This window comes from Leptodactylus fuscus, chromosome 4 (assembly GCF_031893055.1).
Source record: "Leptodactylus fuscus isolate aLepFus1 chromosome 4, aLepFus1.hap2, whole genome shotgun sequence".
Lineage (NCBI taxonomy): Eukaryota > Metazoa > Chordata > Amphibia > Anura > Leptodactylidae > Leptodactylus > Leptodactylus fuscus.
This window is the reverse complement of record NC_134268.1, coordinates 169,433,376-169,448,010: the sequence shown is the minus strand read 5'-3', so window position 1 is coordinate 169,448,010 and position 14,635 is coordinate 169,433,376. Positions and strand designations below refer to the sequence as shown.

General features: G+C 44.3%; 2 protein-coding genes across 2 annotated transcripts in view; one reads left to right on the top strand and one right to left on the bottom strand.

Annotated features, from left to right (window-relative positions):
* Positions 1 to 3,409, bottom strand: part of NGLY1 (N-glycanase 1) — an 18,613-nt gene extending 15,204 nt beyond the window's left edge. The window contains exons 1-2 of the mRNA XM_075271340.1: positions 3,221 to 3,409; positions 940 to 1,054 (exon numbers count right to left, since the gene is read on the bottom strand). Of these exons, the coding sequence (XP_075127441.1) occupies positions 940 to 1,054; positions 3,221 to 3,327 (222 nt within the window). The 5' untranslated portion in view covers positions 3,328 to 3,409. The remainder of the gene's footprint in view (positions 1 to 939; positions 1,055 to 3,220) is intronic.
* Positions 3,332 to 14,635, top strand: OXSM (3-oxoacyl-ACP synthase, mitochondrial). Its single transcript, XM_075271341.1, has 3 exons — positions 3,332 to 3,440; positions 4,463 to 5,472; positions 14,155 to 14,635. Exons 2-3 carry the CDS (start codon positions 4,490 to 4,492, stop codon positions 14,555 to 14,557), a joined length of 1,386 nt encoding a protein of 461 aa, XP_075127442.1. The 5' UTR covers positions 3,332 to 3,440; positions 4,463 to 4,489; the 3' UTR covers positions 14,558 to 14,635.

Genomic DNA, 14,635 nt, shown 5'->3' with positions numbered 1-14,635 from the left:
GTTGTGCTGGTATGCACAAGTTTGACTAGTTGTGCTGTCTTTTATAACCTTATCCTTCAGTGTTCTGTGGAAGTCACGTAACAAAAACCTATCCAAGCAAGCGTGTGAGTTCTCTTCCAGGACTGTGCTGCACTGGCTGGTTAGCTAATGGCCCCCACCATGTGAGAATTTTCTGGTGAATTTGCTATTAAGAAAGCCAATGTTCTAGACAATTTGTTACTTGTGGAAATATCACATTTTTGCAATAATGAAGCTAAGTATATGGGACTAAACTACTGGGGTATTCCAGGCTAAAAATAAAGATGATCTATCCTAAATATAGGTCACTAATATCAGATCTGTGGGGGTCTGACATCTGGCACCCCCATTGAGCAATTGTTCTCTGCAGGGTACACAAGGAATGGAGATGTAGTGGCAGAACTGAGTCACTGCAGCTTAGCTCCTATTCAAATGAATGGGAGCTAATCTGCAATACCTTGTCTGGCCACTAAAAGCGCTATCTGCTTCTTGCTACGCTCTTTGTGTATCAGCTGCAGAGAACAACTGATCGGTGGGGATGTTGGCTGTCAGTCCCCAACCAAAAAGGGGTTTACAGTAAAAATTTTGTCCTATCCTGAGGTTTGCTCAGTAGTTTGTAACAAGCGCTGTCCATTCTTTAATCTTTGATCTGTGATGTAGCATTTACTATTGTTTAATACATGTCAATGGTCCCTTAGCATCTACATGCTTTATCTAAAAGAAGAACACTTCAAGGTCAACTTTCTCAAATACATTAATACAACACTTAATAAAAATGTTTGCAAAGTCTAATCCACATTTTGGGGCTCAGTTTGCTTGTACTGAGGAGTGTATGTCGAGACAGTCACACACACTTCTGTGCTCAGAAACCTGGACTTAAGGGGCTTTGTACAGTTCAGAAGTTCTTATAAAGCGACATACCTCTTCAAATCCCATCTCAAATAAACACTCAACAGCACCTGGAACTGGCAAGAGTCTGGTGGAAAAGGCTGTGTTCCCAATTCTTATGGATCTGTACTTTTCTTCATTTGGGCTCCTGTTGGATTAAGATTCATACACACGTTACTATGTACTATAAGATTATAGATCCAGCACTGAAGGCGTCCCCAGCAATATGTAAAGCTTCATACACACATTACTATGTACTATAAGATTATATCTCTAGCCCCCAGCAATAAGTACAGCTGTCACATGGAAAATGCATCTGCCAGCAGTATGTTATAGAGCAGGGGTAGCTGGGCGGATAGTTTAGTTGTAAAGGATCCGAATAACTTTGTCAATTATTCATTTATATCTCTCTCTTTCTATGTTGAGATGTCAAGGAGGCAGTCCTATCATTGATTGACAGCTATCCATATACGTACAGTCATAGAGGGGAGGCTGGCAATCACTGATATGACTGCCTCCCTGACTTCTCAACATAAAAAGAGCAAAAACCTCAATGGATAAATGACAAGTTTGACAAGTTACAGATTAGACTGCATTCTACATTCTACAGGTCTGCTTTACTAGAGTTTGGTACATGTTCTGGAATTTCTCCCCCTTCCCCACCCCCCATGATGACTTTTGTAACTAGTCAGTCAGGACCATGGTGCTATCCAGTCTAGTCCCCTGGAGAGAAGTGACTATCCATCTGTCACATTCACCCCTTCTCACCTCCATGTGTCGGCCTGTATACACATCCTCCTAAGTACACTGCATATACCAGCCAGTTGCGTTACACCCTAAGGCCCCATGCACACAAACGAGGGGCCAAGTTTGCAGCAGAATGCAAATGGATGACACTCAGAGTGATGGCCGAGTGCGTTCACATCTATGGGGGCCTCTGATTAGGACCTGCTCTATAACCTCCTCAGACCTCGCATACATTGTCGTGTGTAACGGCTTTAAACTATATCATTTAATTGTGGATCATTTTAATCGAGCAAGATCCACTGTGTACTATGGTGCACAGACAAGTTCATTCAAACATTTTTTTAAAATTTCAAGACTGTAGATAATGTTACTTGGCCTTGTTCTATTATACAGTATTTTTACATTGAACATAAAACAACTCTATTATAAGACTTCTGGGTCTGAGGAGGATATTCCTCTGTGTCATCGAAACGGATCAGAAGCCCCTATAGATGTGAATGCACCATGGAATGCACTCTGATAAGAATCGAATGTCGCTCCGATTGTCACCTGACTGCATTCCACTGCAAACTCGGAAGCACACTTGGTCATGTGTATGGGGTCTAAGTATAACAAAAGAGAAGCTAAAGCAAATGAGAGGGTGCAATAGAAGACGCCAGAGGTGCTGGACTCATAGGAGAGGGAAGATTACACATTACAATTTTGCCTACAAATAAAATCTCAATTTTTTTCCCACCCTTATGGGCAAATCACAATTTGAATCTCAATTTTCCATGTTTTTAAAAAGTTCAGTGATCTGGATCATGAAGTTTCAGTGAAATGTACCAGATTTAGTTCTCACACGTGTCCATTATTTCCGTATACTGAAGGTATTGCTTTAGGAGGAAAGCACAAGAGCGCCCAGCATATGGCCAATAAGCACCAGGATCACCCATGTAAGGGCACCAGGATCACCCATGTAAGGGCACCAGGAGGACCCATGTAAGGGCATCCTAAACCTAAGGGTCCTCCTGCAGCAGACCATCCCCTGGCAAAGACTAGCTGAACTTGTCTGGTGATTCCGGGATATTCTGGGTACTTCAAAGACAAATCAATAGGGAACTTAGATTGAGCCGTGTATGGGACAGTGACTGACAATGTCTGTGGTGTTGTGGAATACAAAATGACTACTGGATATGGAGAACCTGGGCCAGGGGTGCACATTTCTTGCCTGAAGTCGGGACAGGTAGAAGGAGGAGAAGCAACCTGAGGGCCAGGTGCTGGTTCTGGTCATGTGACCTGGAGTCAGAACCAGCCCAGAATCTCCAGGTTCTGGAGGAAATAGTGTAATAAGAGAGACTATGGAGAATCCCTTACAGCCATATGTGACCCTGAGGAGGCGCACACTGACAGCCACAAGGCTTCTCTGTACTGGAAGTTGCAGGGCATGGACCTTATGACCGCCTATAACTACGGCTCTGGGCACTGATGACGTCATGTGCCTACATATAGCGTCATCGCTGCAGATAAACTTCGGCATCCAGTGGAGTCCGGGCACCGTGCACATGATACAGACAGACGTCCTTACCGCAGTATATTGTCCGCATAGGTGAGCAGCAGCTGGGACGCGTCCATGAACACCTGGCGACCATTCTGACACAGCTCGGTGACCGCGGAGGACTCGTAGGAAGCCATGACTGTGAGCCCGGGGCTGCAGGGAGGAAGCGGGGCGGCACACGGCGCAGGGCCGGATGTGAAGACAAAGCCGGAACAAGCGCTCAGCTTCCCGGCACTGCGGCTCCGCACAGGTACATGGTGGGGGAGTCACTGCCGGCTCCTGAGCGCTGCTTTCCGGCTGCCTGGACTGAGCTTCAGGGGTCAGGCTGCTGCTGTGAGACTGTGTGTGGCCTCAGGCATGCTGGGGGTTATAGTGTCACTGCTGCTGCTGCAGATCACCTTGTGTAGGGTGTATAGCTGATCTGTGGTGGCCCCGGGGCAAGGAATAGTACCTGGGCTAATAAATGCAGTGTCTCTTCAGGTCTGTTCAGACTTGTAAGGCTGGGTTCACATATGAGTCCGTCACAGAGATTCATGTAGTCTTAGGGCTAGTTCATATGGAGTTTTTTGGCAGCAGATTTTGACACAGAATCCGGATTTTGCCACGAAAACCTTTTCGGCCGTGTGAACATTCCTCGCCGCAATGGAATGCTGATTCAGCGTCGCCATTCCATTGCAGCATCCCGCTCCTGTGTAGGCCCAAATAAATGGACACTGGAGCGTGTCTCAAGCCACGGTCGCTACGGCTGATTTAGCCACGGTATCCGCGGCAAGATAGGGCATGTCGCTTCTTTTTTCCACTACTAGCTAACGGAAAAAAAGAAGCGAGCAGCTCTCATTGAAGTCAGTGGAAGTCGTTTTTGGCAGCGGATTTTGAGGTGGCAAATAATAGGTCTGTGTCACGCCAATCACTTATGTATAATAAAATTCAGATGTAATCGGCAATGTATGTGTATATGCATATGTGTGTGTGTATATAAGATATATATATAATTCTGTTAATGGTACAGAATCACCGGAACACTCCACCCATTTTCTGACCATCTTGCCTGTGGTTATTTATCCAGCCCTAACCTACGTGCCCAGGTTATGTATACATTACACAGGTTCCCAGATAAACTCATCCAACCACCTGTTGTGTTATTGACTTTTCTTTACAAAACTGATCCACATATTCACATCATTTTCGCTTGCCGCTGCTTTAGCACAGTATTGTTCAGAGCAATATTAATACTAATGATGGTTTGTTTGTTTTTTTGTTCCTTTTATTCAGCCTTGCAGATAACATCCCAAACTGCTCATGAACATTCAGATGCAAAGTGTCCTAAGAATGGGTGACGTCCGCCCCTTATTGCTGAAACACCTCCGAATCTTTTCTCTCCATAAAAGAGGTATTAGTGTTAATACAGTAAAGAAGTGCCATCGAAGAGTCGTCGTAACTGGTGTTGGTATAGTTTCACCTATAGGCATTGGCACTCAGTTGGCATGGGATCATCTGATTCAAGGCAAAAGTGGAATAGTTGCCCTAAAAGGGCAAGAATATGAACACATCCCTTGTAAAGTTGCTGCTCATGTTCCAAGGGGTCACGGAGAAGGTGAATTTCTTGAGGAACGATATGTTTCAAAGTCAGACATAAAGACCATGTCATCTGCCACAGTTATGGCTTTAGCAGCTGCTGAACAAGCAGTTACCGATGCCAACTGGTTTCCAAAAACTGAAGAAGAGCAGGAATCCACTGGCGTGGCACTGGGCATGGGAATGGTTCCTCTTGATATCATTACAGACACCGCTATATTATTTCAAACAAAAGGGTACAACAAAGTGAGCCCCTTTTTTGTTCCTAGGATCTTAGTCAATATGGCTGCCGGGCACATCAGTATTAAGTACAAGCTCAAGGGACCCAACCATGCTGTTTCTACAGCCTGCACCACCGGAGCCCATGCTATTGGAGACTCATTTAGATTTATCACTCATGGAGATGCTGATGTTATGTTGGCTGGGGGGACAGAAGCTTGTATCAGCCCCTTGTCCCTTGCTGGCTTTGCAAGAGCTCGAGCATTGAGTACTAGCTATAACGCAACTCCAAAGAAAGCATGTCGTCCTTTCCACCCTGAGCGTGAAGGTTTTGTGATGGGTGAGGGGGCAGCTGTCCTTGTATTAGAAGAATATGAACATGCAGTGGCAAGAGGTGCCAAGATGTACGCTGAAGTACTAGGCTATGGATTGTCTGGTGATGCTAGTCACATAACCGCTCCAAGCTCAGAAGGTGATGGCGCATTCAGGTACATGTCGTCATTTTAGACATATTTTGTCTTCTGGTTATTCTGGTGTGGCTCCTTAGATACTCGCGGGAAAAAGAAAAAAATTGCTATAATGGGGTCCGTGCGTTTTCCACGTTGTCTGCACGAGTCATGTGGAGAGGAAAGTAGTTCATGAAGTACTTTTCTCTCCACATGTTCTGTGTGGACACCGTGTGGAAAACACACGGACCCCATTATAATCTATGGGGTCCGCGTGCTGTCATAAGTTCTCCGCTTGTCAGTGCGTTCGGTATTCCATTCGGGGGGGAGGGGGTTCCTCAAGCGAACTCCCCAAACGCAGATGCAAACCAGGTCTGAAGCAACCCAGATCCGCAATAGCTGTCATGAAGCTGACGTAGCTGACATATCTACATATAACGCAGAGTTACAGTCTGTCTGAATTGTGACTTATAGTAATAATACATTTTTATTTATATAGCGCCAACATATTCCGCAGCGCTGTACAATTTGTAGGGTTCAAATACAGACAGAAAGATACATTACGAAGAAAGTCATTTCACACAATGGGACTGAGGGCTTATATTTTGTAGCTGTTCAAACATGTATGAGCTCCTGACATTCGTGCTCCTGTGGTGTTCAGTCTACAGCAAATTGTTGTGGCATTTGCTAGCTTTACTGCTGGGATCTAAAATGGTGGGGATTAGGTACATCTTTGCAGACAGGGCCTTCACCTTGTGGGGGCAGAGAAGGTTTTGTCCATGTGGATAGTTGATGACTTCTCCCAATTCCAGTTCATTGCATCCTTCAATAGACTCCACTCTGCTGATATCAGCGTGGTTGGAATTTTTTACTCTAGCCCCCACCATTCCTGAGCAATTGGTGAAGCTAATTTCAGCGTCCAATATACTAAGAGTGCATTCACTTGACCGAAGTTTCACCCATTAAACTCTGTCCATGTGTTGAACAGATTTATTGGCCTGCACCTTATGCGGAGAGAAGGACTCCTAGCAACATCGATGACTATACTGCTAGATGTCCCTGCCTCTTAGTAACATACTGTCCTGTAGGGCTGACGCTGGGTTCACATCTGCGCCTTAGTCTCCGTTCTCAAGTTTCCGTCTTCTGCAGACAGAAGATGGAAACCTAGTAGCAAAAAAGTCAATGGTACCGCACACTCTAAAATTATATGTGGTGCTAGCGAAAAAAGGTCCTTCGACCCAAATATACTAGTGAAAATAGATTTTGCTGCACACACTGTTTTGTGATCAAAGGAATATAGAGATTTATTTTACAATATAGTTAACGCCTTTTGACACAATGCAAAATATTGGCATAGAAAGACAGGCTAGATCAATTGGATATGACGTTTCGGTCCTTAGGCCTTCATCAGACGCGATCTAGTGTGGTAGCAGGATCAGTATAAGTGTCAAGGCATGCCTTGACACTTATACTGATCCTGCTACCACACTAGATCGCGTCTGATGAAGGCCTAAGGACCGAAACGTCATATCCAATTGATCTAGCCTGTCTTTCTATGCTAATATTTTGCATTGTGTCAAAAGGCGTTAACTATATTGTAAAATAAATCTCTATATTCCTTTGATCACAAAACAGTGTGTGCAGCAAAATCTATTTTCACTAGAAGATGGAAACCTGTCAGACCGTGTCCTTCCGTGAGCGTTTTGTGCTCTCCGGTTAAAAAACCCGGTTTCGCCGCAGAGAGCACAAAACGCTCACGGCCGGACATTCTTCAAACCCATTCAAATGAATGAGTTTGAAAAATGTCTGCAGGTTTCCTGCCCAGTTTCATGCAGGAAACGGAAACCTGCATAATGGAGACCCTGGGTGCAGATGTGAACGAGCCCTTAGGTTTAGTTCACACGTAGGCGTAATAGCGTATTTTGGTCCGCAGAGAGTTCTGCCGCGAGGCGGACGCCGCGGCTCAATGAGCTGCAGAATCCGCCTGAAGAAAGGGCAGCTCGCTTTCTTTTTTCCATAAACCACCATTGTGAGGGGGCGGATTATGACGTGGATTCTGCGCCATAATCCACCCCCTCTGTGCCTGTGTGAACGGGCCCTTACAGTACAGGATAGTCTGTAGCTGGGAGGCTGGTGCTCTTAGCATCATAGATATGCTCATATTGCTAGGAGTCCCACTCCCACCATAGGGCGATTTATTTATTTATTTTATCCCGCCTGCACAGTCAGTAGGTTCTCTTCTGTCAGGTGTTAGGGCCAAGGCTACCTGCTTCACTTTAAGACCACCCCTTTGACAATAGAGAACCTACTTGGCATGTTGGATGGTGAAACAATATGAATTGATTGCTTAGGAATGGGGGCTAGAGAAAATATTCCAGCTGTTCCAGAGTCAGTGGAGCAGAGTATATTACAGGTGCAGAGAGGTGGAGGTGATGAAAAATGCCCTTTAAAATCTTTCAGCTGCTTAGTCACAATGTTGGTAACCTTACACAGGTGTCATTGTGCCTTGCAGTGACATGAGAGTTGTATGCTTATCTCATTCAGTGTTGAAGAGCCGAGAACAACGACATGAAATGGAAGGTCACTTTCCTGTCACAGGTCAAGATTAGAGATGAGCGAACAGCGTTCGATCGAGTACATGTTCGATCGGATATCAGGCTGTTTGAGATGTTTGATTCGAGTCGAACACCAGGTGGCAAACTCACTAAAAATTCGATTCCCCTCCCACCTTCCCTGGCGCTTTTTTTTGCACCAATAACTGAGCAGGGGAGGGGGGACAGGAACTACGACAACAGAGGCATCGGAAAAAGTAATTGGCTGGCTAGTTCAGGTGACCTCCAATTCATACGAATAGTGGATTTAATATCCGGTTCATATGAGACTGAACTATGTGACTGTGAGACAGGGATAGATGTACAGGCAGGGTTAGCTAGGGATTACCTTTATTTAGGTGGGAATGTCACTCACCCAGCTCTTTGGGGCTCTATCTGGTCGGGATCCCTGTCAGCTTGCAATATGCGGGAGCTGACTTTTTCCCATAGGAATGCATTGACCAGCGTTGATTGGCCAAATGCCATACAGAGTACATCACTTGGCCAATCAACGCTGGTTCTGCCGGAGGCTCGTCTGTACTCTGTACGGCATTCGGCCAATCAACACTGGTCAATGCATTCCTATGCGGAGATGTAGCAGTGCTGGCCGTGCGCTCAGCAGTGCTACACCGGAGATGTAGCAAAGCTGAGTGTGCACTGAACCTGAGTGTGCAGCAGGGTTCAGCGCACACTCAGTCTGCTACATCTCTGAGGCAGCAGAGCTGAGTGTGCAGCAGGTTTCAGCGCATCTCTGATGCAGCAGAGCTGAGTGTGCAGCAGGGTTCACATCTCCGGTGTAGACGAGCTGAGCGCACAGCCAGCACTGCTACATCTTGGCATACTCTGTATGGCATTCGGCCAATCAACACTGGTCAATACATTCCTATGGGAAAAAGTCAGCTCCCGCATATTGCAAGCTGACAGGGATCCCGACCAGATAGAGCCCCAAAAAGCTGGGTGAGTGACATTCAAACCTAAATAAAGGTAATCCCTTGCTAATTCTGCCAGGAGTAACTATACAATAGCAAATAAGTAGCTGTGAAACGTCCAAGTGACTATAATGTAGGAAATTCAGGACTGTAAATATAGGACAAAGGCATGCAGGCATGACACCGTAAAAGAGCAGTCAATAAAGCTGGTTGCTGTCTATGAATAATATCCCATCTGTAACTACACAAGCAGACGGGAGTAGATACAAGTACACAGACTTTTCTTACATTGTAAAATTTGCAGAGGTGTGCAAGCTGTGAGGAAAATCAACCCCTCCCATATGCCATCACTGTTTAAAGATAGAACAGAACTTCCCCTTCCAGACGTCTTGCTTCTATCTCGTATCTATGGACAGACATCCCTAGTGACAAAGGAATGAACTGCAATTTAGCTAGAATGGAGGCACCCAGTGACAGAAATGTTAGAGTTTTTCCAGGTAGAAAGCAGCAATATATTTAAATAAAGTGCATTACATTTTGGTCCATGATCATCTGCTCTATGAAATGAGACCAAGTTGTCTGAAAAGTCAGTGACCATTGGAGGTTAAAGTAGGCTTGATGGTAAAGATAAAGTTACGACTCCATAATTGCCATAAATTGATGCTACCTTGAGACCTCCGTACAAATGTTCAGTTATGAAGCCTTCCCCTATTGGAAATCCATCTCCAAGATGTTGGTGGGGTTGAGATCTTATGCCTTGGTACCCTCTGCAGTAGCCACATAAATATACCAGGTCAGCCCCTTCCCACTGCTTTTCCTAGATCTTGCCTAGGGTGTGATGCACAACATTGCTTTTTGTCCGCTTTTCGTCTCGAACCGTTGGATGAACATCTTTTGCATATCGTAGCAATCCGATTCATTTACAAGTTGTTAATGCAAGCTGTCCAGCACTCCGTGGTCCTCATACAATCCATATTCCATCACGTAGTCTTGCATATCAGCCATTGCATGTGGATTTCTGTTGTTTCCATGGAAACAGGATTTTCATTCACCTTTTTTTGCGAATTTCTTTTTTTTTTTTCCCGTTTTAATTGGCTCTGTTCTTGTTCATGGTTCATGGAGCTCTTTCTGGTAACCGCAGCAGAATACAAAATGCAGCTATCAAAAAGCATCAGTTTCTTGGAAAAGATTGTAATCTTCACCAAGGAATAAATCTATAACTCTAAGTATTGTCACCGAATCGAAGCTTTCTGGGTAATGAAAGTCTCCAGCCCATCTCATTTTGAAGGCGCCTTTAGAAACTCATTGTTCAGTTTTCTTTAGTCACAGTCCAATTTCTGGTAGGGGAATCTGAAATAGTTTATACTCTGGTGACACACATGCACCCATGTCTGGACGCCTGGAGAATATTTGCAATATATTGAGGGAAGTCGAATCCTGGAAAGGAATGTAAGAATCGTTTTAGAAGCTTTGATAAGGCTTGCACAGCTATATTGGCTGTCGTGATACATTATTATTGTATTTTGTCATAGATGTGGTGTGTCAGGTACACAGAGGTATAGTCAGAACTTGCTTATGTGACCTTTGTGCCTACTGGCTTTGTAGTTATACATCACAGTAATGCTTTTTGTCCCTCTGTAAATACTGTACATGAGCATGCCAGAATCTTTCATATTTTGTACATCTTTATTGTGAAGTATTAGTACGGTAAATCTCTAAGGACCACACAAAGTAATGACATATACAGTAGTGGGAATTTAGAGGACTTTTCACCACCTCCACCACTTCAAGTTCTTAGTATCTGTTAATAGGCACTGATTCTAGCGTAGTTGGAGTTCTCTCTCTAGCCCCCACCGTACCTGTGCAACAAGTGCAGGTAGCTTAAATGCCTGATGTTCTATTTCAGCTCTGTAGTGACAGAAGAGCGGTGTCAGGCGGGGGGTGCGATTCAGAGCTCCAATCAGAGGCAACCAGTGTCAGAGCTCAGAATCACACCCCTTACCTGACACCGCCCTCCTGACAGTACAGAGACTAAATAGCATATCAGGCACCAAAACGAACAGCATTGATTGCTCAGGAGCTAGAGAAAAAATTCCATTTGTGCTGGAATCAACGGAGCAGTTACTATTAATGTAAACATTTGGAGTTGGAAGCAGTGAAAGGTCCTCTTTTATGGCTTAAAGCTGGCAAAAAGCACTATGAGGGATAAAACCAGGATGAAAACACATCGCGGTTTTGCGCGCTACACTTTTCACATAAAGACTTTCTGCTTTTATTATACCTATATAGGGAAACCTCCAACGTTCCTGTAGGGACTGACTGTAAAATGCCAATGTATTTAAGTCATGTGGAGCCCTGCCCTAAAGGATTTTTTTTTATTTTTTTTTTTGTGACTTTTCTTGACCTATCCTTAAGACACAGGTCACATGCTTGGCTTGTTGCTCCGTTGCTTGGACAACCACTTATAATGGCGCTATCCCTAGCCTATCAAGGGGAATAACTTCAAAACTTGATCTGGCCGTTTTTATGGTCTAAGCAATTTTTTTTTCATCACTAAATTCCAATCTAAAAGCAAAACAGTCTTAGATTCCCATAGAAACCGATCGCAGCACACCTTTTGTTTTTGAGAAGGCATTGGTCGTTATGAGCAACTAAGACCGTTCTGCTTTTAGACTGTTTTACTGAATCTGCCCCAAGAATCATAACTTTCTGAATTTCTTATTAGCCTAGCCATAATGTGGGCTTGTATTTCTGTAGAATGAGTTGTAATTTTGCACTTTGAGTTTTATAACTGTGGCCATGGTGTCTTAAACAGTGGTGGAACGTGGGTGCCTCTATATTGAAACTAATCCTGCACATCTGAAAACTCTTACTCTGTGCAAAGGACTTAAGATTCTTCGAATCTAACATCTTAGGGCCCCTTCACACAGAGTACCGTATTTTCCGGACTATAAGGCGCACATAAAAACCTACGATTTCCTCAGAAATCGTAAGTGCGCCTTATAGTCCGGAGCGCCTTATATATGGATGGAAGCGGCGGCAAAGTCTGCGTGCCGCTTCCATACATACATAAAAGGCACCGTAAGGGTGCATTCACACTACGGAACACCAGCGTGTATCACAGCCGTACACGCCGGCGTTACAGCAGGGCTGCCGGACACTTCCCATTCATTTCTATGGGAGCCGGCATGCGAGCGCTCCCCATAGAAATGAATGGAAAAAAGCAGTCCATTCATTTCTATGGGGAGCGCTCGCATGCCGGCTCCCATAGAAATGAATGGGAAGTGTCCGGCAGCCCTGCTGTAACGCCGGCGTGTACGGCTGTGATACACGCTGGTGTTCCGTAGTGTGAATGCACCCTTAAAAGTTATATTAAACTACCCCCCCTGAAACAGAATGTGAAACTTACCGAATGGTGCAGGGTGGGCGGGCATTCAGGCCTCCTCTTCCTCCGATGTCCTGACCACTTCCTCCGGCGCTCGCGAACTGATAATGGCCTGGGCGCATGCGCAATATCATAATGCTTCTACTATGGCTACTGCGCATGCGCCCAGGCCATTATCAGTTCGCGAGCACCGGAGGAGGAGGACGGAACATCGGAGGAAGAGGAGGCCTGAATGCCCGCCCACCCTGCACCGTTCGGTAAGTTTCACATTCTGTTTCAGGGTTTTATTTTAAAACGGGGGGGTAGTTTAATATAACTTTTACGGTTGGGCTCTATCAGCATGATTTTGCTGATAGAGCCCCTTTCACTCCTCGCCTGCCGAGCGCTTCCAATAGAAGCGGGGGGTTAAGCGGCCGCTGGCAAAGTCTGCTTGCCGCTGCTTTCAATAACATATAATGCGCACCGGACTGTGCCTTATAGTCCGGTGCGCCTTATATATGAACCGAGACGGACTATAAGGCGCTCATGGGCAATGCGCCTTATAGTCTAGTGCGCCTTATAGTCCGTAAAATACGGTAAGCGCGCTGCTCATTTGGACACGTATACACGTGTCCAAGCGCGGCACTTCAAAACAGAGCCCATTGATTTCAATGGGAAGCGTGCGTATATGCCGATATACGTGCGCTTCCCGTTGAAATCAATGGGCTCTGTTTTGAAGCGCCGCGCTCGGATACGTGTCTAAATGAGCAGCGCGCTTACGCCGTGTGAAGGGGCCCTTATAGTGTAAGAAACGTCTTTGTACTTGCATCTGCTTCTCTACGTATAGGTGGGATATTATTTACTGACTGCACATAGATTGCGCTTTTCCTCTTTCATGCCTAAAGGTATTTGCCCTATATTTACACTCCAGTGTTCTTGGAAGTCCTACATTAGGGTCACTTGGGCTATTCTCAGCTATTTCTTTGCTATTTTACAGTTACTTCTGGCAGAACAGTATCTGTAATGGAAAGGGGAGGGGAGCAGGTTGCTTTTTATTATTACACGCTCCCTGTCTGAGAGAGAAATGTAAACTGCAGAAAAAACTGTTAGAACATAATGTATGAAGGCTTATTCAGTCATAGAACAGACTGTTCAGCAAGTCCCAGTAGATATTTCAACTTTTCATGAACTCTTATATACTTTTAAAGGTTCTCAGGCTTGTTACGATGTATAAGTGATCAGAAAACCTAGGTGGTTTGAATCCTAAAAGTTTTTTTTTTATTTATTTTTATAAAATTACTATACTGTACCTAGATTATATATAGAATGGACCTTTTTTTTTAATTTGCCATTTAGCTTCCTTAAAAATATTTGAATAAAGCTTAATCAAAATGATCTCAATAAAAACTATACCTTGCAGGTGAGATGCACAACATAACACCAATTGTTCTGCCCTCCAGCAAGGGTTGGTAACATCAGTCCACCGAGTGCACCTATGGGGGAAAAAAAAAAAAATATCTTGCCTTTATACAGTTCTCTAAATGGAAAAAAAATGGTGGGTTTCACAATATGGCTACCCCAAAACATTTTAGTATTTTTAATTTTTTTATTTTAAGTTTTGAATTTGTTTAATGGCATTAAAACATGGAATAACCTATAGTTGTGGTATTGCAGCAGTCATACTGACCCACACAGTATAGGAAACGTCATTTTTATTATGCAATGAAGTTGCTTGTGTAACTTGAGTAGTAGAAATTGGAGTAGTTATGGGGTTAAAAAGAAGGAAAAAAAATTGGGCACCAATGTTATTACTAATGACTTCTATATTTTTTTCCCTTAGGTGCATGAGGGCGGCCATTATGGATTCCAAGATCCAGATGGAAGATGTAACCTATATTAATGCACATGCCACCTCCACCCCTCTTGGTGATGCCGCTGAAAACAGAGCTATCAAAAGACTGTTTGGTGAACATGCACAGTCACTGGCGGTATCTGCTACTAAAGGAGCTACAGGTCACCTGCTTGGCGCAGCAGGAGCTATTGAGGCCGCTTTCACAGTCCTGTCCTGTTATCATGGAACATTACCGCCTACTCTGAACCTCGACAGAACGGAGCCAGAGTTTGATCTCAATTATGTTCCTCTTAAAGCACAAGAGTGGAAACCTGGGAAACGGCGTGTAGCTTTGAGCAACTCATTTGGCTTCGGAGGAACCAATGCTACACTTTGTTTTGGAAGTTTGTGATATATATATATTTCTGTATTTGTAGAAGATATATTTCTAATTTATTTGCAGATATTGTAGATGCTAATTTTTGACTAT

What these genes read in the sequence shown, in the direction of transcription:
- OXSM (XM_075271341.1), top strand. Translation starts at nt 4,490, where the DNA reads ATGAACATTCAGATGCAAAGTGTCCTAAGAATGGGTGACGTCCGCCCC. An exon ending in GAAGGTGATGGCGCATTCAG is followed by an intron (nt 5,473 to 14,154) that starts GTACATGTCGTC and finishes TTTTTCCCTTAG; the next exon opens with GTGCATGAGGGCGGCCATTA.